The sequence below is a fragment of the Dendrobates tinctorius genome, unplaced genomic scaffold (genome assembly GCF_039654945.1).
Source record: "Dendrobates tinctorius isolate UK_male_01 unplaced genomic scaffold, ASM3965494v1 ptg000126l, whole genome shotgun sequence".
In the NCBI taxonomy this organism is placed as follows: domain Eukaryota; kingdom Metazoa; phylum Chordata; class Amphibia; order Anura; family Dendrobatidae; genus Dendrobates; species Dendrobates tinctorius.
The window spans coordinates 20,452,644-20,479,920 of NW_027361794.1; the positions used below are offsets into that span (position 1 = coordinate 20,452,644).

The following is a 27,277-nucleotide window of genomic DNA, read 5'->3' on the forward strand; positions in this document are numbered from 1 at the left end:
TAAAAGGAAAATTTGAGACTGACCGAAGAGTGACGCGTAAGAGACTCTCCCCGGGAGTCCCTCCCCGCAAACATTCAGATAAAGTGACGGCCGCTGATTCCCTCCGTGGTGTGACAGGACCGGGATCTCAGGTGACCACTGCGACGAGACAGAAATCCGGTACAGTGGTCAGGACACTGCCCCCCTGTCTTCTCCCACAGCTACGGCCCCGTCATCACCGACGTCAGGGGACACCACCTCGCTATAGGCGGCCGCAGAGCCCCGTCCCGGTTACTGAGGGGACACTGAGCAGAGTTTGTTAACGTTTATGTTTTTGGAACTGCGTCATGACCTGGCTGGGGAACGAGCTCCTCTAAACGGACGCCTGGGAGATTTACCCCCCCCGAACAGTCTCTTCAGGGCCTGTTGTGCCCCACCGTTCCCATTTCTTCAGGGTCTGTTGTGCCCCACCGTTCCAGCTTCTTCAGGGCCCGTTGTGCCCCACCGACTCCATTTCTTCAGGGCCTGTTGCGCCCCATCATTCCAGTCTCTTCAGGGCCTGCTGCGCCCCATCGTTCTGGTTCCTTCAGGGCCTGCTGCGCCCCATCGTTCTGGTTCCTTCAGGGCCTGCTGCGCCCCATCGTTCTGGTTCCTTCAGGGCCTGCTGCGCCCCATCGTTCTGGTTCCTTCAGGGCCTGCTGCGCCCCATCGTTCTGGTTCCTTCAGGGCCTGCTGCGCCCCATCGTTCTGGTTCCTTCAGGGCCTGCTGCGCCCCACCGTTCTGGTTCCTTCAGGGCCTGCTGCACCCCACCGTTCCGGTTTCTTCAGGGCCGGACGAGCACGAGTCCTTCCGGGAAATCGTGGATTGCAAGACAGCTACATCTGCAACCCCTGAGTGGTCGTGAACTCGAGCGACGCCCAGAAGGCTAAGTGCACTATAGAAAAATAAGGACCCTTTCTGTTTGAATGTTGTTTTACGAGTCCCTGCGAGGACAAATAGGTGTTTCTTCTTTATTTGATTGAAGCAGTTTAGCCCTTGCGGCTTTAAACTTATAAAAGTTTATTTCACCCCACATTCAGTCTCGTGTCTCGTCACTGCATCCTGAGAGCCTGCTCAAACCCTACATTTGGCGTAGTCGGCAGGATGCAGTCTCCGAGCGCGGACAGTGGTGGCCCCGAACATGGGGGAGCTGTAAGCTCTGTAAATAATGAGGGTCCCCGTACCAGCATTTCATTGGGGGCCATGCTGAACAACCTGCCTAGATTCTCTGGCTCAAATACTATGCTATGGAGCTGGACAGAGCGGATGCGGGGGCTTTTTCGGATGCATCCAATGACCCCTGACCTGGAAGCTGAAGTAGCACTCATGGCCCTAGACGGGGAGGTGCGGAGGTCAGTGATGTTGAAACCTCCGGGGCACCGCAACACTTTTGAAAAGGTGTTGCAGATAGTGGAACAGACCCACGGGGATCCCTCTAATGTGGGAGAGTTAAGGACCCGTCTGTTTAGCCGGATGCAGGCAGAGGGGGAGACGATTACTCAGTATATGAATGTACTCCAAGAGTTGCACACGGTTATTGAAAGAAAAGACGGGGTAGGGGTAGGACCTGTTGACATTACCCTACTTGACCTACTGGTGACTGGACTGCGAGATCCACTGATAAAGCAGGCATTACGGGAACGGATCAGAATGAATCCCCAAATAGACTTTTCAGAAGTAGGAAGTCAGGCATTAGTTCGGGAGCAAGAGCAGGGGATGGCGGTCCCCGTGGGGAAGGTCCGAGGTGTGGAGGCCTCCTCGAACACAGTTGAGGAACCTCAATGGGTGGAGGAGAGGAAGCGAGAATTGAAAAATATTAAGAGTGAGTTGGCTGAAGTAAAGAGAAGAACTGAACCGGTGACTGGGCAACCCAGTGTTAATCCCGGTCCCTGAGGGTCACGCTCTCCGCGGGGTGGTCAATCTCTACCGGCCCGGTGTTATGAGTGTGGAGAACCAGGCCACTTCGCCCGAGAGTGTCCGCGGCGTGGGAGATACCCACCCCGGCGGCCATTAAACTAAAGGGCTCCGGGCTAGGGGGACGCCGCTCGGAGCCGAAAACCACAACTAGGGGTGGTGGAAGTCCCGAAGATTTGGTAGCAAAGTGTCCAGTAGTTTGGGCAGAAGTAGAGGGCCGGGCCGTCCGGTGTCTGGTGGACACGGGGTCACAAGTAACCACTATGCCCGCAGCGTACTTTCAACAAAACTTTCCGGAGGCAGCAAGGCCTCAGTGGGGGCCCATGATTAGACTAGTAGCCGCCAACCAACTGCCGGTCCCGGTTGCCGGGGTAGTGTGGGTGCAGGTGACGTTGTGCGGTAAACCCCTCGGCCGCAGAGGGGTGGTGCTGACTCAAGGAGAAGCTGATCAACGACACCCCGTCACCCTAGGCATGAATATTTTAAAAGAGTTTGGTAACCTGATGCTTAATGATCCCACACAAAGGACACTGAAACAGTGGGGTTCTCGCACAGCTCAGGGACAGGTATTCCAGCAACTGGTGCGAGGTGCGCGGGTGCATCGGGACTGCCAGGAGGGTGAGGCTTTGGGCAAGGTCATCGCGACAGCGGCACCCCTGCTTGTGCTGCCTCCTGGACAGACAGTGGTGGCCCTGCCGATTCGGGCCCCGATACCTTTGAAAGGCGTAGAGGTGCAGGTGGATCCGTGTCACTCAGAGCACTTACCTCCTGGCATACTGGTGGCCCGTTCCCTCGCTACGGTGCGAAAAGGAACCGTCCTGGTCTGCTGCGTTAACCTTGAAGACCGAGATACCATTCTGAAAGCACGGACTGTACTGGCCAAACTAGTAAAGCCTTTAGAAGAAGTGCTGCCCGCTCCTGCGGTTCAATTACGAGTACACCCCAAGGATCCTTGGGAGGTAAAAATACGAACCCTACAGGCCCACGAAGTCTCGACACAAGAGAAGGGCCGAAATATTTTGGAGCAGATGCGGGCCGAGCTTTCTGGACTAACTGCGGCCCAACTTTCACAAGTAAAAGCATTGCTGGGACAGTACGATGAAGTATTTGCTAGTCATGAGGACGACTTTGGGTGTACCACCGCCATCACTCATGAGATCCCCACAGCAGGAGCGGCCCCTATCCGAGAACGATATCGACAGATTCCGCCACAACTCTATCAAGAGGTGAAAACTTTGCTGGCTCAGATGCTACAAAAAGGGGTGATACGGGAAAGTCAAAGCCCTTGGGCGGCCCCCATCGTGTTGGTCCGGAAGAAAGATGGTACACTACGATTCTGTGTGGATTATCGTAAATTGAATGCTTGCACTATTAAAGACTCATACCCACTGCCCCGCATAGAAGAATCTCTGTCTGCATTGGGCAAAGCAACATATTTTTCGACCCTGGACTTAGCCAGTGGGTACTGGCAGGTGCCCATGTCAGAAGAGGACAGAGCTAAGACGGCGTTCATAATGCCCATGGGACTGTTTGAGTTTAATCGAATGCCATTCGGGCTGGCCAACGCCCCCGGGACATTTCAGCGATTGATGGAGCGATGTCTAGGGGATCTCAATTTTGAGGCCACGTTGATCTACCTGGACGACATCATTGTCTATGCCGCCTCCTTCGAGGATCACCTGAAGCGGTTGGGACAGGTACTCAGCCGGCTGCAAAAGTACGGGTTGAAGGTGAAGCCTCAGAAATGCCACCTATTTCGCTCTCAGATTGAGTATCTGGGTCATGTCGTTTCGGCAGAGGGTGTGAGGCCATCCCGGGAGAAGATTGCTGCTATCCAAGAATGGCCTACCCCCGAGACGGTGAAAGACGTGCGGGCTTTTCTGGGGTTAGCTGGATATTACCGTCGTTTCGTAAAGAATTTTGCATGTCGAGCTCGAGCCCTGCATGACCTGCTGAAGGGGGCTCCCGCTGGGGCCAATGGGCGAAAAATCCAGTGGCAACACCCTCAGGAAGAGGCCTTCCGAGATCTCAAGGCTGCACTCTCGGGTGCCCCAGTGTTGGCTTATGCGGATTTCTCTCAGCCGTTCATCCTGCACACTGACGGGAGTCTTCACGGGCTAGGAGCTGTATTGTCACAGGTTCAAGATGGCCGGGAGAGGGTGATCGCATATGGAAGCCGTTCACTCCATGACTCCGAGCGTAACCCTGACAATTACAGCTCTTTTAAGCTCGAGCTCCTCGCAGTGGTGTGGGCTATGACGGAGAGATTCGCAGAGTACCTAGCGGGCTCCGAGGTGGTAGTGCGAACTGACAACAACCCACTGGCTCATTTGGAAAACGCCAAGTTGGGGGATTTGGAGCAGCGATGGGTGGCCCGAATGGCGAAGTACAATTACAAGATTATTTACAAAAGGGGGGCCGAAAATGTTCATGCAGATGCTCTCTCTAGGATTCGACATACAACTCCCGGACAGAATCGAGACGAAGAATTAGAAGGAGAGGAAATACCGTTTGCTCTTACCGCTGCCGTGCTCACCAATGTTGATGCAAAAGTATCTTCCCCAGAGGCCCATAGGGGCATCCTGGAACAATCTCGTGATAAGTGGATACAACAGCAACAAGAAGATGAAGAAGTTGGACTTCTCCGGACATGGGTCGCCGCTGGTCAATTACCCACTGATACTCAACGACAAGTTTTGACCCAAGACCTTTCGCTGATGCTGCGACAATGGGAGAGACTGATTATCCGAAAGGGATTATTGTACTGTAAAATCACTTCGCAAACAACCTCAATGACTGTTTGGCAGGTGGTTACGCCCGGAGCACTACTACACGAACTGGCTCGAGAGGCTCACGAAAAAGGGGCCCACTTTGGAGTCAAAAAGACTTTGCAATGGTTACAACAGAAGGTTTATCACCCACGCTTGTCAGCTGTTGTGGACGAAGTTTGCCGTACTTGCCGCTTATGTGAATTGGCCAAACCGCCTGCTCAGAGGGCCGCAACACAGACGATTGTGACTTCAGAACCCTTGGAGCTCCTGACGGTGGATTATCTGCACATTGGTCCCGCATTCCAGGGATACGAACACTGCCTCGTCATGGTCGATCATTTCACCAAATTCGCTGTGGTCACCCCTACTCGAGACCAGACCGCGGAGTCAGCCGCTTCCGCAATTTGCAGAAACTTTATACAAGTGTACGGCTGTTCTCAACGTATACATTCCGACCAGGGAGCATGTTTTTTGGGGAAAGTAATGGAAGAACTACATCATCTTTATGGGATTGATAAATACCGGACTACACCATATCACCCACAAGGGAATGGGGCTTGTGAGCGATTTAATCGGACATTGATTCAAATGCTACGCACTCTGGAGAGTGACAAGAAAGCTCGTTGGCCTGAATATGTTTCTGAATTAGTGTGGGTTTATAATAATCAGGTACATCGAGTAACGGGCTATAATCCTTATTTCCTGCTGTTCGGACGAGAGGGTAAAGGGATCACGGAGGTAGAGTTGGATCCCGAAGAGCCTCGGCCCTGGACCGGAGTGTCGTCTTGGGTCCTAAATCATCGCCACAGGTTGCAAACTCTTCACCGAATTGTACATACCAAACTTGAAGACTGGGAACACCCAGGGAAGAATACAACTTTTTCCCCCCATCTCCAAAGCGGGGACCGTGTGCTTGTACTAGATCAACGCCCCCAGAATAAACTAGAGTCACGTTGGGAAGAAAGTCCTTATCGGGTACTATGCCGTATCCATCCAGAAGGACCTGTGTACGAAATACGGCCCGAGCAGGATGAAACACTGCCCACCCGCATTGTGCATCGTAATATGTTACGCCCGTGTATTTCCACCGACCCGAAGCAACGGGAACCCGTCCCGAAGACATCCGAACCGGAGTCCATATGCTGGGACTCGGATGACGAGGATTTCCCTCCAGTTTCCAAGGGCCCTCCACCCAATAATGAGCCAGTTGACACAATTAACCCACCGGCATCTTGCAGCTCACCGACGTCCACCACCCCAGAAGATTCCACCCCAGTTGAACTGAGACGCTCCGAGCGGTCAACAGCCGGCAAACCCCCCGAACGGTATGAACAAGACCAGTTTGTATGGCAACAAATATCGACACCTTTAGTCTCAATAGACAAACACCCTCGCCCGAGGACTGGCGAGCTTACAGGGTGGGGGAATATGGGGAGGAGGACCCCCATATAGTGATAGGGCCGGAACCAGGGGGACCGCCATCAGGGTTATTGAAGAAACCACATCAGGGGAATTACAAAGGGAGACATGCGATTTAAGTTGTCAGGGCAACAGGGGGCGGGGCGGGGCGAGGGAAAAAGGAGCAGGGGGCGCGCTGAGGTGGCAGCTGGAAGGGAGCCTGACAAGAAGGAGAGAGCCGTGCGGCAGAGGGAGGACTGTGGCAACTGACGGTGTGGGAAAGAGAGACAGGCAGGAGACTGTAAAAGGAAAATTTGAGACTGACCGAAGAGTGACGCGTAAGAGACTCTCCCCGGGAGTCCCTCCCCGCAAACATTCAGATAAAGTGACGGCCGCTGATTCCCTCCGTGGTGTGACAGGACCGGGATCTCAGGTGACCACTGCGACGAGACAGAAATCCGGTACAGTGGTCAGGACACTGCCCCCCTGTCTTCTCCAACAGCTACGGCCCCGTCATCACCGACCTCAGGGGACGCCACCTCGCTATAGGCGGCCGCAGAGCCCCGTCCCGGTTACTGAGGGGACACTGAGCAGAGTTTGTTAACGTTTATATTTTTGGAACTGCGTCATGACCTGGCTGGGGAACGAGCGCCTCTAAACGGACGCCTGGGAGATTTACCCCCCCCCGAACAGTCTCTTCAGGGCCTGTTGTGCCCCACCGTTCCCATTTCTTCAGGGCCTGTTGTGCCCCACCGTTCCCATTTCTTCAGGGCCCGTTGTGCCCCACCGACCTCATTTCTTCAGGGCCTGTTGCGCCACACCGTTCCCATTTCTTCAGGGTCTGTTGTGCCCCACCGTTCCAGCTTCTTCAGGGCCCGTTGTGCCCCACCGACCTCATTTCTTCAGGGCCTGTTGCGCCACACCGTTCCAGTTTCTTCAGGGTCTGTTGTGCCCCACCGTTCCAGCTTCTTCAGGGCCCGTTGTGCCCCACCGACCTCATTTCTTCAGGGCCTGTTGCGCCACACCGTTCCAGTTTCTTCAGGGTCTGTTGTGCCCCATCGTTCCAGTCTCTTCAGGGCCTGCTGCGCCCCATCGCTCCGGTTCCTTCAGGGCCTGCTGCGCCCCATCGTTCCGGTTCCTTCAGGGCCTGCTGCGCCCCATCGTTCCGGTTCCTTCAGGGCCTGCTGCGCCCCATCGTTCCGGTTCCTTCAGGGCCTGCTGCGCCCCATCGTTCCGGTTCCTTCAGGGCCTGCTGCGCCCCATCGTTCCGGTTCCTTCAGGGCCTGCTGCGCCCCATCGTTCCGGTTCCTTCAGGGCCTGCTGCGCCCCATCGTTCCGGTTCCTTCAGGGCCTGCTGCGCCCCATCGTTCCGGTTCCTTCAGGGCCTGCTGCGCCCCATCGTTCCGGTTCCTTCAGGGCCTGCTGCGCCCCATCGTTCCGGTTCCTTCAGGGCCTGCTGCGCCCCATCGTTCCGGTTCCTTCAGGGCCTGCTGCGCCCCATCGTTCCGGTTCCTTCAGGGCCTGCTGCGCCCCATCGTTCCGGTTCCTTCAGGGCCTGCTGCGCCCCATCGTTCCGGTTCCTTCAGGGCCTGCTGCGCCCCATCGCTCCGGTTCCTTCAGGGCCTGCTGCGCCCCATCGCTCTGGTTCCTTCAGGGCCTGCTGCGCCCCATCGCTCTGGTTCCTTCAGGGCCTGCTGCGCCCCATCGCTCTGGTTCCTTCAGGGCCTGCTGCGCCCCACCGTTCTGGTTCCTTCAGGGCCTGCTGCACCCCACCGTTCCGGTTTCTTCAGGGCCGGACGAGCACGAGTCCTTCCGGGAAATTGTGGATTGCAAGACAGCTACATCTGCAACCCCTGAGTGGTCGTGAACTCGAGCGACGCCCAGAAGGCTAAGTGCACTATAGAAAAATAAGGACCCTTTCTGTTTGAATGTTGTTTTACGAGTCCCTGCGAGGACAAATAGGTGTTTCTTCTTTATTTGATTGAAGCAGTTTAGCCCTTGCGGCTTTAAACTTATAAAAGTTTATTTCACCCCACATTCAGTCTCGTGTCTCGTCACTGCATCCTGTGAGCCTGCTCGAACCCTACAGCCCCGTACTATGAGAGTAATACAGGTTTCCTTGGTTCTCGTCTCTCATAGTTGGGTCGTTTGTATTAATCAGCGGAAAAGGAACAAAACCATTGTGATTCATATAAGGAGACAACACAAAACCCCCTAAATATAACATTTTATACCAACCCCACAATCTGTGACTCTTCAGGGTAAATCGCTCTCTCACCATTGGATTAGACCTGATACTATGAAGCTAAAGAGACTAAACAGACTTTCTGTCACCTCCATAAAGGGGCACTTTACCGTGTTTGTCAGAACTGTCCGAGGATTATTAGAGGTGATAGTTTCCCCCAATTTAGAAGGGACACCTGTGGATATTGGGGTCTTTACCTGCTACAGTTCTGGTGTGAAGCCTCTACCCGCAGAGCCGCACTCCACAGAGAATAATGGAGCCTCCAGCACCGACCTCCACCCGCAGAGCCACACTCCACATAGAGAATAATGGAGCCTCCTGCACCGACCTCCACCCGCAGAGCCGCACTCCACATAGAGAATAATGGAGCCTCCAGCACTGACCTCCACCCGCACTCCACATATAGAATAATGGAACCTCCGGCACCGACCTCCACCCGCAGAGCCGCACTCCACATAGAGAATAATGGGGCCTCCAGCACCGACCTCCACCCGCAGAGCCGCACTCCACATAGAGAATAATGGAGCCTCCAGCACCGACCTCCACCCGCAGAGCCACACTCCACATAGAGAATAATGGAGCCTCCGGCACCGACCTCCACCCGCAGAGCCGCACTCCACATAGAGAATAATGGAGCCTCCAGCACGACCTCCACCCGCAGAGCCCCACTCCACAGAGAATAATGGAGCCTCCAGCACCGACCTCCACCCGCAGAGCCGCACTCCACATAGAGAATAATGGAGCCTCCAGCACCGACCTCCACCCGCAGAGCCGCACTCCACATAGAGAATAATGGAGCCTCCGGCACCGACTTTCACCCGCAGAGCCGCACTCCACATAGAGAATAATGGAGCCTCCAGCACCGACCTCCACCCGCAGAGCCGCACTCCACATAGAGAATAATGGAGCCTCCGGCACCGACCTCCACCCGCAGAGCCGCACTCCACATAATAAATAATAATAATATTTATTTTTATATAGCGCTAACAAATTCCGCAGCGCTTTACAGTTTTGCACACATTAGCATCGCTGTCCCTGAAGGCTCACAATCTAAATTCCCTATCAGTATGTCTTTGGAATGTGGGAGGAAACCGGAGTGCCCGGAGGAAACCCACGCAAACACGGGGAGAACATACAAACTCCTTGCAGATGTTGTCCTTGGTGGGATTCGAACCCAGGACTCCAGCGCTGCAAGGCTACAGCGCTAACCACTGAGCCACCGTGCCGCCCATAGAGAATAATGGAGCCTCCAGCACCGACCTCCACCCGCAGAGCCGCACTCCACATAGAGAATAATGGAGCCTCCGGCACCGACCTCCACCCGCAGAGCCGCACTCCACAGAGAATAATGGAGCCTCCAGCACCGACCTCCACCCGCAGAGCCACACTCCAAATAGAGAATAATGGAGCCTCCAGCACCGACCTCCACCCGCAGAGCAGCACTCCACATAGAGAATAATGGAGCCTCCAGCACCGACCTCCACCCGCAGAGCCGCACTCCACATAGAGAATAATGGAGCCTCCGGCACCGACCTCCACCCGCAGAGCCACACTCCACATAGAGAATAATGGAGCCTCCAGCACCGACCTCCACCCGCAGAGCCGCACTCCACATAGAGAATAATGGAGCCTCCAGCACCGACCTCCACCCGCAGAGCCGCACTCCACATAGAGAATAATGGAGCCTCCAGCACCGACCTCCACCCGCAGAGCCGCACTCCACATAGAGAATAATGGAGCCTCCAGCACCGACCTCCACCCGCAGAGCCGCACTCCACATAGAGAATAATGGAGCCTCCGGCACCGACCTCCACCCACAGAGCCGCACTCCACATAGAGAATAATGGAGCCCCCAGCACCAACCTCCACCCGCAGAGCCGCACTCCACATAGAGAATAATGGAGCCCCCAGCACCGACCTCCACATAGAATAATGGAGCCTCCAGCACCGACCTCCACCCGCAGAGCCGCACTCCACATAGAATAATGGAGCCTCCAGCACCGACCTCCACCCACAGAGCCGCACTCCACTTAGAGAATAATGGAGCCTCCAGCACCGACCTCCACCCGCAGAGCCGCACTCCACATAGAATAATGGAGCCTCCAGCACCGACCTCCACCCGCAGAGCCGCACTCCACATAGAATAATGGAGCCTCCAGCACCGACCTCCACCCGCAGAGCCGCACTCCACTTAGAGAATAATGGAGCCTCCAGCACCGACCTCCACCCACAGAGTCGCACTCCACATAGAGAATAATGGAGCCTCCAGCACCGACCTCCACCCATAGAGCCACACTCCACATAGAGAATAATGGAGCCCCCAGCACCGACCTCCACCCGCAGAGCCGCACTCCACTTAGAGAATAATGGAGCCTCCAGCACCGACCTCCACCCACAGAGTCGCACTCCACATAGAGAATAATGGAGCCTCCAGCACCGACCTCCACCCATAGAGCCACACTCCACATAGAGAATAATGGAGCCTCCAGCACCGACCTCCACCCACAGAGTCGCACTCCACATAGAGAATAATGGAGCCTCCAGCACCGACCTCCACCCACAGAGCCACACTCCACATAGAATAATGGAGCCTCCAGCACCGACCTCCACCCACAGAGCCGCACTCCACATAGAGAATAATGGAGCCCCCAGCACCGACCTCCACCCGCAGAGCCGCACTCCACATAGAATAATGGAGCCTCCAGCACCGACCTCCACCCACAGAGTCGCACTCCACATAGAGAATAATGGAGCCTCCAGCACCGACCTCCACCCGCAGAGCCGCACTCCACATAGAGAATAATGAAGCCTCCAGCACCGACCTCCACCCACAGAGCCGCACTCCACATAGAGAATAATGGAGCCTCCAGCACCGACCTCCACCCGCAGAGCCGCACTCCACATAGAGAATAATGGAGCCTCCAGCACCGACCTCCACCCACAGAGCCGCACTCCACATAGAGAATAATGGAGCCTCCAGCACCGACCTCCACCCACAGAGCCGCACTCCACATAGAGAATAATGGGGCCTCCAGCACTGACCTCCACCCGCAGAGCCGCACTCCACATAGAGAATAATGGAGCCTCCAGCACCGACCTCCACCCACAGAGCCGCACTCCACATAGAGAATAATGGAGCCTCCAGCACCGACCTCCACCCACAGAGCCGCACTCCACATAGAGAATAATGAAGCCTCCAGCACCGACCTCCACCCACAGAGCCGCACTCCACATAGAGAATAATGGAGCCTCCAGCACCGACCTCCACCCGCAGAGCCGCACTCCACATAGAGAATAATGGAGCCTCCAGCACCGACCTCCACCCACAGAGCCGCACTCCACATAGAGAATAATGGAGCCTCCAGCACCAACCTCCACCCACAGAGCCGCACTCCACATAGAGAATAATGGGGCCTCCAGCACTGACCTCCACCCGCAGAGCCGCACTCCACATAGAGAATAATGGAGCCTCCAGCACCGACCTCCACCCACAGAGCCGCACTCCACATAGAGAATAATGGGGCCTCCAGCACTGACCTCCACCCACAGAGCCGCACTCCACATAGAGAATAATGGAGCCTCCAGCACCGACCTCCACCCGCAGAGCCGCACTCCACATAGAGAATAATGGAGCCTCCAGCACCGACCTCCACCCACAGAGCCGCACTCCACATAGAGAATAATGGAGCCTCCAGCACCGACCTCCACCCACAGAGCCGCACTCCACATAGAGAATAATGGGGCCTCCAGCACTGACCTCCACCCGCAGAGCCGCACTCCACATAGAGAATAATGGAGCCTCCAGCACCGACCTCCACCCACAGAGCCGCACTCCACATAGAGAATAATGGGGCCTCCAGCACTGACCTCCACCCACAGAGCCGCACTCCACATAGAGAATAATGGAGCCTCCAGCACCGACCTCCACCCGCAGAGCCGCACTCCACATAGAGAATAATGAAGCCTCCAGCACCGACCTCCACCCACAGAGCCGCACTCCACATAGAGAATAATGGAGCCTCCAGCACCGACCTCCACCCACAGAGCCGCACTCCACATAGAGAATAATGGAGCCTCCAGCACCTACCTCCACCCGCAGAGCCGCACTCCACATATATGGCTGCTCTGTGCGCACAGGACCTGTGATGAGGTCACAGGAGGGGAGGAGTCAGGGGTCACATGATCAGGGGCCTCAGTGTATGCAGGACTCTGCTGTGCTGGTTGTCATGGTGCTGGATGAGGGGAAGTTTCTGTGTGGGGTCAGGAGGGGTTTACAGTGTAGGTGTAGCAGAGCCTTGCGTGTACGAGGTGTATGGAGCGGAACCATGTGTGTACGAGGTGTATGGAGCGGAACCGTGTGTGTACAAGGTGTACGGAGCGGAGCCGTGTGTGTGTGAGGTGTACGGAGCGGAGCCGTGTGTGTACGAGGTGTATGGAGCAGAGCCGTGTGTACGAGGTGTACGGAGCGGGGGCCGCGTGTGTATGAGGTGTACGGAATGGAGCCACACGTGTATGAAGTGTACGGAGCAGAGCCCCATGTGTACGAGGGGTGCGGAGTGGAGCTGTGTGTGTACAAAGTGTACGGAGCAGATCTGTGTGTGTACTGTGCAAATCCTTGTGTATATGGAGCAAAACCGTGAATGTATGACGTGTGTGGAGCTGGATGTGTACGGAGCCTGTGTCCGCAGAGCAGTGTGTGTAAGGACCCCTGTGTGCGGCGCTCTGCGTGCGTACGGACCCGTGTGTGCGGAGCTCTGTGTGTCTGCAGAACTCTGTATGTGTACAGACCCCTGTGTGTGTGGAGCTCTGTGTGTGTACGGAGCCCTGTGTATGCGGAGCTCTGTGTGTGTAGAGCTCTGCATGTGTATGGACCCCTGTGTGTACGGACCCTTGTGTGATTAGCAAACGTACATGCTACTGGTTTCCTCATTGTTGTCCTTGTGCATTGCATAAACCATTTCTCTTCAGACATGTAACCATTGTGAGACCGGATACATTTTAAACCTCCAAAGATAAAGTCTATGGATGCCAAACTCCTGTGTTTGTTCAGAAGCATAGACCGCAGCGCCTCTATCCCCTCATGCTGAGGATGTGAAGGGTTAATACTAAAATCAGAGCTTAAGTTTCACTTCTACATTTCTCTGTAAGGTTTTGTTTCTTAATTTTGTTGTTGTAAGATAAATTTTTGTAATTGGCATGGGCTGTCATGAAACCAGATTTTTCTCATCAGGTGCAAAGATAAGGGAGGTGGGAGTGTTAAACTCTGAAGAATATGCCATTATACTACTTTCTACACTATCTACGTACGGACATATATGTAGTTTCCGGTTTTCTTGCAATATTATTGGCTTATAAAATGAAATGATTTTATTGGTAGTTGAGAACCTTGCATAATTAAGCAAACTATTATAAAAGAAGTGACTAAAATAAAGGGGCTTAGTGATCTGCCTCGATCCTCCCGTACAGAGACCCCCATCTCCGTTTGGTCATTTGAGTTGCTAGCAACACTCTGTGGAATAATTTGGACATCACTGGCTCAACCGTGAAGGGTTAATTTAACTCTCTCCCTATCAGCTGGCGCCCAACGTGGGGCCCCCGAATAGGGACGCCTCTGCCCACGGAGGACAACAAGACAAAGGACCCTCGGAGCGGACACAGGTGTTGGAAAATTGGGACTGATCACCCCCCACAACCACGGTAAGTTGGCAGTTATACTGTTCAGACTGACCGTTGGTGTGGTTTTCCTGTGCTTGTTGCTGCAAAGAGGATCTGAGGTTTGTCCCCGTGGTGGGGTGATTCATGGGTGGAATCCTATAGAGGTGTAGTCCCGTTGGGGGCCCAGTGCTCGAACCGTACCTCATAATGGACTGACACCCCGGATTGACCAGTGATTGTGACTCTCTTTATAGTCAAAATATCCTGAAATCCAGAATTCACTGTTAGTAATCAGGCGTGGTAAGTGATCGAAGACTGGGTAGGATACGTAACTCAGGTATAGATAGATATATATAGCCAGAGGTGTCCGGAGGGATAGTCTGAGACGCCCTCCTCCTTTCACTGAGTACCGCGAATTTTGGGCTTCCCAGAGGGGGTTGACCCTGTGGAACAAACGGTATTGTGCACAACTTGTCAGGATATTTAGCTCTAAAGGAGAGAATTATGTTTCTGTGGAAGAAAAAGAAAAGTTTGGAATTGTGTGAAGGATCAGATACTGTTAGTCTTATGATTCAAAGACGAGGAAAGAAATTTGTCAAGAATGTAGGAAAAATATTTTCAATTCTGGGATTTCCTAAGGGCGGGAGGTTGCAGCTTACGCTTTGGGATGAAGGCGTTAAAAAGAATAAAGGGAGATTGACTGATGATGGATTACTTAAAGGCGCTGAGGAATTCCGTGGCTTGGCACATGAATTGTATAATGAAGGTTATGTGGAAATTGAACAGCAAGTGAATTCTGATTGTTTTTATTGCTATGTGGGAAAAGGAAAATTGTCTAACACTGTGAAAAAGACAAAGTGTTGTGGTACAAGAAGGAATTGACAATGTGATTAAAGAAGACACTGAGATCGAGGTTAATGTGTCGGGCAGGAAATTAGTTAAGAATGATTTGAAACAAGAAGTTTCCCTGCTAGATGATAAGGTCCCTCCCCAGGAAATCAAGCCTCTCCTCCCGACTGTAAGCTCTGTGCCCCTTAACCCCAGGGCATCAATATATCCTGGATTACCGAAACTCAGTATGCCCCCACCCTATGATCCTGCTGGGTGGATCTGTGCTGTATGCGGAGTTACTAATCCTCAGTGGAGAGAGGTCTGTTATAATTGTGGTACAAGGAGACCGGGTGTTACAGCCCCCACCTTTCCTCTGTTGAATGCTGATGGCACCTATTATCATCCGCCGGCAGCGGTGGTTATGAATATCCACCCCCTCCTACTTTAGTTACCAGGTCAGAGACAGGATGCTCAGAGGAGATAGAAGATTTCCAGGAAATGTATTCCAATATTATTCCTGGACCCCACTGTTATGATGTGCTCTTTAGGATAGGGACAGGGGATCTCACGAAGCAGCATGTTGGGGCCATAGTAAATGCCGCGAATAATCAACTCCGCCATGCTGGAGGACTGGCCGCAAAAATTTCACAGAAAGGCGGACCCATGATACAGGAAGAATCTGATTCATATATACAAATGTATGGCCAGGTAGAAACAGGACAGGTCGCAGCAACCAGAGCAGGACAGCTGCCGTGTCAATATGTAATACATGCAGTGGGACCACGATATGACCCTATCAATATTCCTAGGTCCCAACAATTGCTTACTGAGGCTGTCCAGAACGCAATCCTGTATGCCTCCTCTGTCCCCCCCAGTATGATGCCTCAACGTACAGTGGCCATACCAATAATCTCTGCCGGTATTTTTCAATATCCCAGGAAGGATGCCGCCATGGTCATAGTATCAGCAATAGAGCGGTGTATACAGGAAAACCCCATAAAATTGGAGGAGGTCCGATTTGTCCTCGACAGCCGCCTAACGGCCCATCAGGCAATACAATCTATAACTGTAACAGAGCCTCCTGCCTCGCTCCCACAGCAGATGCCTCTTGTGCCCGTAATACCGCCACCTCTTCCCCCCGACTTGTCAGTAATATCCGAATTTGAGGAAGATAACGTGGAAAGCACTCCTGACAGGCCAAAGTATACTCCATTCACCCCATCACAAATAGTCACTGTTTGCAATCAATTACCCGATCCAGAGACTTCCCCCATGGCTTTCTACAGGCAAATGGCATCAAATCGAGACATTTATTCCACTCCCCGAAGAGATCTATTACACATACTTCGAGTAAAAGCTGGGGAGGAGTATTTTCCAATTATGGAGGGTGACATAATATATAATGTGGATCTGGATGGGGGAACTTATGAGAGTGGTGTTGATTTTTGCAATGCTTTAAAAGTTTGGGCACAAGATAGATTGGCGGACCAAGCTACCTCTCTCACAGATGTCACACAGGACAAGGGGGAGACTGCCGAGAAGTTCTATGGGCGTCTTATGGTAGTATTTAGAGATCTGTGATTCTCACTGTATAATAAAGCCCATACACATCTTTTTGTGGCAGCTTTGATGTCCGGCCTTAAACCCGAGTTGCAAGAGGCTATAATCTCTGTTAGACCTGATGTTGAGAATTCCACCCCGGATGATGCATTGAAAGTAATAAAGAGTTTTCAGAAGAATTTAAACCGTTCTGCAGCGGCAGGGAAACAGAAAAATAAGCCAACAGCTGCAGCTGTAGCAGCTCCAGGTCCTCCAATAACAGCCCCCCCAGCTGCCAGCACACAGCTTGTCTCTTATCAGTGTGCCCTTCTGCTCCCACAGCAGCCTCCAACCCCCACCGCAGCAGCGAGCACACAACTTGTACCTTATCAATGGCCCACACAACAAACTCTGGCCCCCCCTCAGACTTCAGCTCCCTACTCTCCTGATCCTATGAACAGGAGCCTTCCTTCCCAGCTCCGCTGTGCTAATTCTCGTTTACAATGCTGGCGCTGCGGGCGACTGGGTCATTTTCAGAGAGACTGTCACACTCCCGCTGACAGATGCTACCCTCAAGTTTCCTTTTCCAATCGTAACCTAAATACTGGGAACTCTAGAGGGTACCTCAGTTACGGACAGCCCCAAAATCCTGATTATCGTCCTTACTGAAGGGGTGGCCAACCAGGGTCTGCCATCACAATGTCCTCCACCAAACCTGGGGCATGCTCATCCGTCACGCTCCCTGTAGGGGACACCCTTGTTAAGTTCATGGTAGACACTGGGGCGGCCAATTCTATAATCAAATCAACAGATGTACCTACGGATATCCCTATTCAATTTTCAGATCAAGAGCTTGTTTTAATTGGAGTAGATGGCAGACCCAATAAACATACTCTTACAAAACCCATCCCTGTGGGGGCCTTTCCCCGAAGTTACTGCTCAATTCGTAATCTCTCCCACATGTCCAGTAAATTTACTGGGGGCAGATTTGTTATCACAGTTCCGCTGCAGAATACAATTCCAAGATGATGGTCGGATGGTTCTTACGTTACATAACCCCTGTGCAGATGAAGACAGTGAGGAAATCTGTATTTTGCATGCCCTTCCCAGTTATGATAGCCCTGATAGGCTCAGATCCACACCCAATATTGCCTGAGGAACAACGACTCACCCCATACCTCTCAGAGATACCATCTAAACTTTGGTCAAAGGGCCAAATGATATAGGGAAAATGCCTGTAGAACCAGTAAAAGTGTTTCTCAAACCTGGTGCCCCTTTTCCCAAAGTCCATCAATATCCTTTGAAACATGATCAGGAGCGGGGCCTTCAGGAACAAATACAAACGTTACTTGATAATGGTGCTCTGGTACCCTGTGTTTCTCCATGTAATACGCCCTTGTTTCCCGTTAAGAAAAAGACCCCACCTGGCCAGCCCTCTGTGTACCGGCTGGTACAAGATCTATGGGCAGTTAATGCAGCTACTATTCTGGAAACTCCAGTGGTACCTAATCCACATACTCTTTTGTCCCAAATACCCCAGTATGCTGCTTGGTTTACAGTCATCGATCTTACCAATGCCTTCTTTAGCATTCCGTTACACCCAGATTGCTGGTTTTTGTTTGCATTCACTTTTCAGGGACGACAGTTAACATGGACGGTTATGCCACAAGGGGCCCAAAACAGTCCCAACCAGTTTGGAAAAAACATGAGCGAGTGTCTCTTGCCCTGGCAGTTAGATCACCCCCAGGTCACGCTGCTTCAGTAGGTGGATGATCTTTTGTTGTGTGCACGAACGGAGCAGGAAGCCATTGTTGCCACTGTCAGCCTCCTCAAGCATCTGGCAGCACTGAACTGTCGGGTTTCGGCCTCGAAACTTCAGTTCTGCCTTGGTCAAGTGATATTCTTGGGTCACTGTCTCCTTCAGGGTGTCAGACACCTCACAGAAGAAAGAAAAATAGCTGTCAGCTCCCTTCCTTTCCCAAAAGATGAAACTGAACTCCAGCGTTTTCTTGGACTGTGCACTTATTGTCGTCATTGGATACCGGATGCATCCCGCATAATGCAACCCCTTTACAACGCCTTGAAAGACGGCATAATGAGCTACAAGGAAAGATCACTGGTTAGTATGGAAAGCCTTCATCATGCCTTCTCTGAATTGAAGCGGCTTATTGCTTCCGCCCCTGCCTTGGGCATCCCGGACTATACTCGACCGTTCCATTTGTATGTGTCTGAGAATGAAGGACACGCAGCAGGGGTGCTCACACAATCACATGGCAACAGGCATTGACCAGTGGGCTATTGTTCAGCCCGCCTCGACCCAGTGGCCCGAGCATCATCAAGTTGCATAAGGGCAGTTCACGCCACTCACTCGTTGCTTGACAAGACTGCAGACATAATTCTTGGACATGAAACGCATATTTTTGCTCCGCATGATATTGCAGCAATACTGAGCCTTCAGCAACCTAGACATTTGACTGTGCAATGACACTTACGGCTGCAGTGTTCACTCCTTTTGCCTGATTATGTCAAGTTGCATTGCTGTACTACAATCAACCCCGCTACTTTACTGCCGGTCCCCAAGAAAGATGGCAGTGATGAGGATTTTCTCCAACATGATTGTTCCCAACTTCTGACTGAAGAAACAGCTACTATTGTTCCCAACTTCTGACTGAAGAAACAGCTACTCCATCAAATGTCAGTGAGAATCCACTCCCAAATCCTGATCTGGTGTTATACACGGATGGTTCAAGATATGCTGACGAGTTTGGTAGATTCCACACGGGATATACTGTTACCACAGAGGACACTGTAGTGCACGCAGCTGCACTCCCGCCCTCACAGTCAGCACAAGAAGCAGAACTCCAGGCTCTGTCTACTGCATGTACTTTGGCCAAGAACAGACGGGCTAATATATACACGGACTCACGGTATGCATTTGGTATTGCTCACGATTTTGGGGCTCTATGGGCCAATCGAGGGTTTATTACTACTGCCGGAACCCCAGTGAAAAATGCTGAAGCTGTTAAAACCATCATGGACTCAATCAAATTACCTACTCAGGTGGCCATTATCAAAGTTAAGGCGCACGGTCCTAGGAACAGTCCACAGACTGTTGGCAACGCATTTGCGGATATGCAAGCAAAAGCCGCTGCTCTTTTACCCGTTGAACCAACCATACCAACTATGGTGACCACACGCTCTCAGCATAAACAGTTACAAGAAGCACTGACTCTACAAGAACCAGATGATCTACAACAGACTGAAGTTTTCTGTCGGACCCCGCAAGACCGCTTAATGACGATGCAGAGAATGTCTCCAAAGGAAGAGGTGAAGCAATGGAAGACTGATGGGGCACGAATGGATAATGGTCTCTGGAAAAAGGACCAACTAGTGTGTCTCCCTAAGCGGATGTACCCTGCTATTGCCACATGGGCACATGGACCTACACATCGAGGAAAGAATCAGGCCCTCGCACTGGTGCAAAAATTCTACTGGGCCCCGGGAATTTCCACAGTTTTGTCAGCGCTCAACCGTGCCTGTAATATCTGTCAGACTTGTAATCCCGGTCAACTTCAATGTGTACCCCCGAAGCATCTTGCTAAGCCCGACTATCCTTTCCAAAGGCTCCAGGTGGACCCTATCACGTTGCCTAAGTCTGGAAGGTATGAATACTGTTTGGTTGTTGTTCACATGTTCTCCAGTTGGCCGGAAGCATTCCCTGTTACCAACATGACTGCAAAAACTATGGCGAAGAAACTGGTGATGGAAGTCATATGCAGATATGGGGTTCCAGAAGTTGCTGAAAGTGACCAAGGCCCGGCCTTTTCTTCTCATGTGTACCAAGAAGTTCTGACAATGCTTGGATCCACTGTAGCCCTACATACTCTGTACCACCCACAATCCAGTGGAAAAGTTGAGAGATTGAATGGCACACTGAAGGGACAATTGACCAAAATGATGCAGGAGACTACGGCTCCATGGCCAGAGCTCCTACCCATTGTACTATACCACATTCGTACTACCCCTATTGCAAAACATGGCCTGTCCCCATATGAGATATTGTTTGGTACTAGGCCCCCAGTTGCAAATTTTCAGCCCCAGCAGTTATCAGAAGAGACTGACCGTGCTGTTCAATATGTTATTCAGCTTAGTAAAAATCTTGCTAACACCCATGCTCTAGTTTCTTCTTCGATTCCAGATTCAGCAGAAACCGACACTTGTCATAACCTGAAGCCTGGTGATTTGGTTGTCGTGTAAAGGCATGTCAGGAAGCACGGACTAGAACCCTTGTATGACGGTCCCTATCAAGTCCTCCTCATCACCCCTACATCAGTGAAGCTAGAAGGAAGACCGACTTGGATTCACGCATCGCACTGCAAGCTGGTCAAACGAGCCAATAGCAAATAAGGGGCATAATGTTTTGGTCTTTCGCATTTTCCATATTACTATTGGTAACCGCATGGGACAGCCTAAATTCCCCAACGTCCTTGAACAATAAGTTTATACAACATCATAAAAAATTACTGAGAGATTTGTTGGATAATTCCCAGTCTCTGGCAGACTGTTGGATCTGCACGTATTCACCAGTGTCAGCCACAAGCATCCCCTTTTTGGCTATCCCTGTTCACCCGAGGAGTTATTTGCTTGGACAAACTGTTCTGACACACTCGCTAATAATGCCACAGATAATGTTAAGTTATGGAATTTGACTGTTGGTATACCTATTGTGGGATGAGTAGGATACCCCTGGTGGCAAGGTAACCTTTCAGGAAGCAGTACACAACTTCAATATTTGGCCTACAAAGGAGGGGCTTGGGTCCCTAAGAATAAGACTAGTCTAACCAATCTAGGGCAAGTTCCAACGTATGGTCTACAAGTCAGTTTCAATGTAACTTCACACTCTACTGACGCCTTCAAACCAATGTTGCTAGAAAGAAGGTTACATAATACGTTATGGGAATATTCTAATTTGTTTCCTCAGGGTTCTAACGAAACCTGTGCCAGTATTCCTGGCAATATATCTTGTAATGAGTCCTCTGAATATGTGCCAGGAAACCCCACTTGTGGAAATCCTGATGTAGGTTATTGTAGTCCTTTAGGACAATCTCCAGCTTGGTGTATGCTTCAGAATGCATCTGCATTCATAGACTTAGCGCATAGATTGGTACTGCAACATTCAGCCCTATGGGATTTACCTGATGACATGTTCTGGGTATGTGGAGATAATGCTTATAAATGGTTGCCAGTAGGGGTAAGAGGTACTTGTACTCTGGGTCGCTTTGACCCCGGCCACCTTTGTCATTCCAAACAAACAGTTGGATACACAGGCTATACCCAAACATACATTATACAAAAGAGCTGCAGATAATTCACCCCGCCCTTCAGGGAGACCACATATAGTGCAGATGAGTGTGGCCAATAAAATTGTCAGTTCTATTTTCATTTACCCTATGATTACACAAATGTGGGATAAATTGGTTAAGGCCACAGACTATCTAGATGATCAAATTTGGGATATATTGGATATACTTAACACTACTGTTGCTGTCCAAAATCAACTTATTATAGTCACTAATCAACATACTATAGTGCTGGACTACTTAACAGCAGCACAAGGTGGTATGTGTCAGGTCATTGGACCCGCTTGCTGTCATTATATAGATCCTAACAGTACTATAAAGTTAAAGTTTGAATATCTTCTAAGACTCAGAGATCAATACGATAAAGACAATGATCGTAATAAGGACAGTTGGTGGTCAGACACCTTCTCCTTTCTCAATCCAGCCAATTGGTTTAAGGGAATTGGGGGCTGGATAGCTGGGATCTTACAGAGCTTGTTACACATTTCTGCCTGTATCATTGTTGTATATGTGATACTAAAACTTGTTCTTTGGTGTATTTCTGTATGTATTAGGAAATTCTGCACTAAGACAGCTAATGATGATACCAAAGGTGTCGTTGCCTCTGCTCTTCTCTGCACCGATCTCAAAAGGCTACTTGATGAAGATGTTGAAGCCAAGCACATGCCTACCTACAAAAGATCCCCACTACCGTCATCAAAAATTGTTATTCGTGAACTGCAGTATACAGGGGGTTGGGTGCGCCGCGACAGCCATGACTGGTAACACGGCATCAGTCATGTGAAGACCAGTACCCCTCAAGCTGTTAGCTTGGGATAGCACCTCTGATGCTGCATATGTGTTAAAAAAATTTATCTAGGGGGAATGTGAAGGGTTAATACTAAAATCAGAGCTTAAGTTTCAATTCTACATTTCTCTGTAAGGTTTCGTTTCTTAATTTTGTTGCTGTAAGATAAATTTTTGTAATTGGCATGGGCTGTCATGAAACCAGATTGTTCTCATCAGGTGCAAAGATAAGGGAGGTGGGAGTGTTAAACTCTGAAGAATATGCCATTAAACTACTTTCTACGCTATCTACGTACGGACATATATGTAGTTTCCAGTTTTCTTGCAATATTATTGGCTTATAAAATTAAATGATTTTATTGGTAGTTGAGAACCTTGCATAATTAAGCAAAATATTATAAAAGAAGTGACTACAATAAACGGGTTACCAATCTCTTTGGATCGTCCCATACAGAGACACGTCTCCGTTTGGTCATTTGAGTTGCTAGCAACACTCTGTGGAATAATTTGGACATCACTGGCTCAACCGTGAAGGGTTAATTTAACTCTCTCCCTATCAAGGAATGTTCGTATAGAGGCTCTCCACATCTATAGAAGCCAACACATAGTCCTCCTGCCGGCCAATATCCCTAATGGAATACAAACATTGCCTGTATCCTTCATATATGAAGGCTCGTCCTTCAGGAGCCAGGCCACATACTGCAACAGGCGCTCAGTCAGTGAACCCAACTCCAAAATTATTGGACGTCCCGAGGGGGAGAGGGAAGTGATTTGTGCAGTTTGGGGATGTGCTAACAATATGTTTTTTGGGAAAGAGGGGAGTAGATGTTCAAGACCCCCAACTGTACCTGCTGGCATAAGAAGGTGCAGGAAAGCGTCAATCATGTGACAAGGTAGAACAGGTGGCATGTAAGAGGAACGTACACTAAAGGGAGAAAGGTTCTATGCCACTATCCTCTGGTGATTGTGAGATCCGATTCAAACTTAGCAGGACCTCTGAATCATCACAGACATTAGAAATGGAGGTATCAACAGTGACTACCTTAAAACCCAGTGGGCCGATGATACAAGGACTTTCCCTTACAGTGGAGAAATCATTAGATTTACTTGTAACAGTGAAAAATTTGTACAAATGAGTTTTACAGACAGCCTTAAAGAAGTCACTTCTATAGTCAACAACGTCAAATTTTCCAGATAAATTGCCAAAACGGGAAAAAACATTTAAAAATGGTCTGCGCTGCTGGAAAGAAGACTCTTCCTGCGATATTTATTAGAAGGTTCTTTATTGCTCACTACGCGTTACAATGCCGTACTGACATCTTTATCAAGTGTAAAAAAAAACAGGTTTTTGATAAAGATGCCAGTACGCCAAGGGATCAGGGTGGATTGGCATTACCTTATGCATGTGGATACTTTCTGGCCTCTCAACTACAACATTTTAAGGGAAAATAATGAAGCTGGGGCATTGGTCATTAAATTTATGGGGTTGGCAATAATATTTTAGACCTTTTGGAATCAGATGGCCTTAGGGACAGGTTACGTAGTGCCCCAACGCTGTTCCTTATTCATAAGTTATGGTAGACTTGAAAAAAATTATGGGAAATGGGAACTGTTTCTCAATACACCCCTCTATGGAATAACATACACTTGAGAGAATTATACCATTTGGGGGTGGAAAAAGCAAGGGTTGAGATATTTGCATCAGGTATATATAGGGGGTAGTATTTGTTCCTTTGACCATTTAAAACAAACTTATCAGGTAAAAAATTCAGAATTCAGGGGGCATGGTCTGGCTCTTGTTGTGTGGGGAAGCAGGGGTCTGGAGCTCCCACAGGACTTCCATGAAAAGCAACATAATCACTGAGGGATTATGGCCACTTATCCCAGGAACATTTTGAGACCTAAATCAGACCTGTAGGATCAAGCAACCCGGAGATATCCACGACAGAAGCTAATAGGACTGCACTGCTGCTTTCCTGCCCAGCATGTCTGCCAGGATGTCTTTATGCAGCTAAAGCCAGGAGGAGCATTCCCCCCTTCCCTCATATAAGTGAGTAACTGTACTTGCTCTTATACAACACAGAACTGAGCTTTACCTCTCTGTAATCACCGGAATTTTCCAAGGCTGACATTATAAAGGTGATCTTAAAAACACACTGCTGGCTGAGGAGAGACACTTATCCCTTGGATAGTTGAGCTATAAGGGGAAAGAGCGATCATTATAAGGGATGGAAATCCTAATCTGTGGTGATAATATCAGCTACCCTCCCTGGGAAGGGTTTTATCCCCCTCTCCTCGGACAGCAAACAGAAGAAAGTGTCCTTTATTGAAGAGCCTGCATCTTCCTGCTGCCATAAAATTGTACAATACTTCGCTGCTCTACTGCAAATATCTACCCCCTCTTGTGATCAACAAGGTCACTCACAGCCTGAGGAATTTGAATCTTGCAGCAGTTCGTTTCCACCTCACAGAAACAGACCTGCTTACAATTAAAGACGTGCAATAATCTGCATTTACAAATACAACATATCTTTACTGTATATGGACCGATACCTTTTGCGCAGCGGGCAGAAACAGTACCAGCATTCTGGTGAGTCCACTAACATGACCTCTTCCGAGATTACCTCTGTCAGGGAAGCTGTGATGCCTGTTTCCACCTCTTTGCCATCACCTGGTAACTCAGACTTGCAAATAAATGTCTGTTATGAGTTCATTTTCTCCTTCACCTCTGATGTCTGATGAACTCCCTCTGCTGGTGAAAGGAGGTAGTGAAATTGATCTGGATGGGAAGAACCTGTCATCTGAACAGGTGGAGTGTGATTGGACATCCGGGATTTCTGAGTGGATATAAGGCAGCCGACGCCCTGCAGGGTTGCTGATGATCCTTTCTGCTCTGAGCTCTGGCATCCAGTTTAGTTCCTGTCTACTAAAAGCTAAGTTTTTGCTCTGCTATTTTTCCATGAGATTTTGTCTGTTTACTTAGTGTTTGTGTTCAGCCTGCCCTGGTTGGGATGGGCTGAACTCCATTTTTGTCTCTGATCAGTTGATCTCTTTGCTCTGTCTTCAGAATATACCTGAGTGCTGATATAGTGATTTTGAAGTCTAGTGACTTCAAGGCCTTTTCTATCAGACGTGTTGGACATTATTTTTGGCAGGGTTTTTGCGGATTGCAGCCAGCATCTTTTCTGTCCTTTCCTATCTAGTTAGTTGGGCCCCATCGTTTGCTCAGCCTGTCTTTCTGTCTGTGTTTGTGTTTTCATCTGTTTTTCACCGACAATACATGTTGGGGGCTGTCTATTGCTTTGGGGTCTGCTCTGGGGCAGTTTAGATTTCCCCTTTCTTTCTTTAGGCTTATTTAGCTCTCCGGCTGTGACGAGGGGTCTAGGGCACCGTAGGAACCCCCCACGGCTACTGTTAGTTGTGGTGAATAGGATCAGGGGTCTGCAATCCGCTAGCTACCAACCTCTCCGGTTTTCTGGACTTAGCTTGTGTTTTTGTTTTTTCCTCCTCCGGTGACTCATTCATAACAAATGTCCCCTCTATAGTTGATAACATTATGGCTAAAATTCTGCCGGAAATCAAATCTACTATTGAAGATTCATTAAATTCAGCCTTAAAGGGACTGCAAGACAGACAGGATGAACAAACCGAAATTATCTCTGAAATAGAAAAATGAGTGTCACATCTTGAAGATGACACCTATAGTGACCATAATAAGCTCTTGGCGCTTGCAAAAGAAAACGTCTAACTATGGTATAGAGTTGATGACCTGGAAAATCGTTCTCGACGTAATAATTTGCGCTTGGTGGGCCTGCCAGAATCTTTTCTACCTAAGGATCTAAAGTCAATCTGCGAAATTGATCTTCCCAAGGCCTTGCATCTTTACACGCAACGAAAAGTGGAGAGGGCCCACAGAGTAGGGCCTATGGCACCCCCGACCTCATCTGAGAGAAGGGCCCTGATGTGCTCACACCAGACGATCATGCGCTTTTTGGATTACAAAGACAAAATCGATATATTGCAAGCATACCGGAGACGCAACCAACCTTTGATGATCTGTGGCCACAAAACTCTCATCTTTGATGATTTCTCAGCTGAAGTTACAAGGAGGCGCAAGGCTTTTAGCCCTATCTGTATGAAACTGTACGAGGAAGGCATCCGTTTTCAACTTAAATACCCTGCAACCTTGTTGGTCAGAGAGAGCTCGGGGATATCTAACACTTTTGTCTCCCCTGACAAAGCAGAAGCTTCCACTAGAGAGCTATTCAAATCAAAGAACCTCCCCGAGAACAACCACTCCCTGAGAAGCTCTGAAGCTCGACAGTCACCGCGGAATTCGAGCAAATGAGACCCCGTGAAAATTGATGATTCTTCTCTGACTGATGTGGATCTTTTGATTCTAGTTAAGCCTATTTTGATATGACGGAGGGTTAAGGGGCTGTCACACTAAGCGATATCGCTAGCAATATTTCTATATCGTCACTGGTTTTTGTGACATTATAGCGATATTGCTAGCGATATCGCTATGTCTGACACTTACCTCCGACGGCTCCCCCGCTGCTTATCGCTGATCGCGCGAAAAGGTCCTGGACCATTTCTCATCGTCAGCTTCCTGCTGGGCTTCCTGCTGTGGAGACGAGCGATGTGTGGACGCGGGCAGGAGGACGTCAGGATCGCCTCGTCTGACTGGTAAGTAACATAGTAACATAGTTATTAAGGTTGAAGGGAGACTTTAAGTCCATCTAGTTCAACCCATATC

At 50.2% G+C, this 27,277-nt stretch overlaps 1 protein-coding gene across 2 annotated transcripts in view; it reads right to left on the minus strand.

The window, feature by feature from the left end:
• LOC141047067 (uncharacterized) overlaps positions 1-27,277 on the minus strand; it is a 105,175-nt gene that overhangs the window by 27,290 nt on the left and 50,608 nt on the right. The window contains exon 8 of one of the 2 annotated variants that reach the window (XM_073541999.1): positions 25,066-25,071. The exons of the other annotated variant lie outside the window; for it this stretch is intronic. Within the exon in view, the coding sequence (XP_073398100.1) occupies positions 25,066-25,071 (6 nt within the window). The remainder of the gene's footprint in view (positions 1-25,065; positions 25,072-27,277) is intronic. 2 annotated transcript variants of the gene reach the window in all.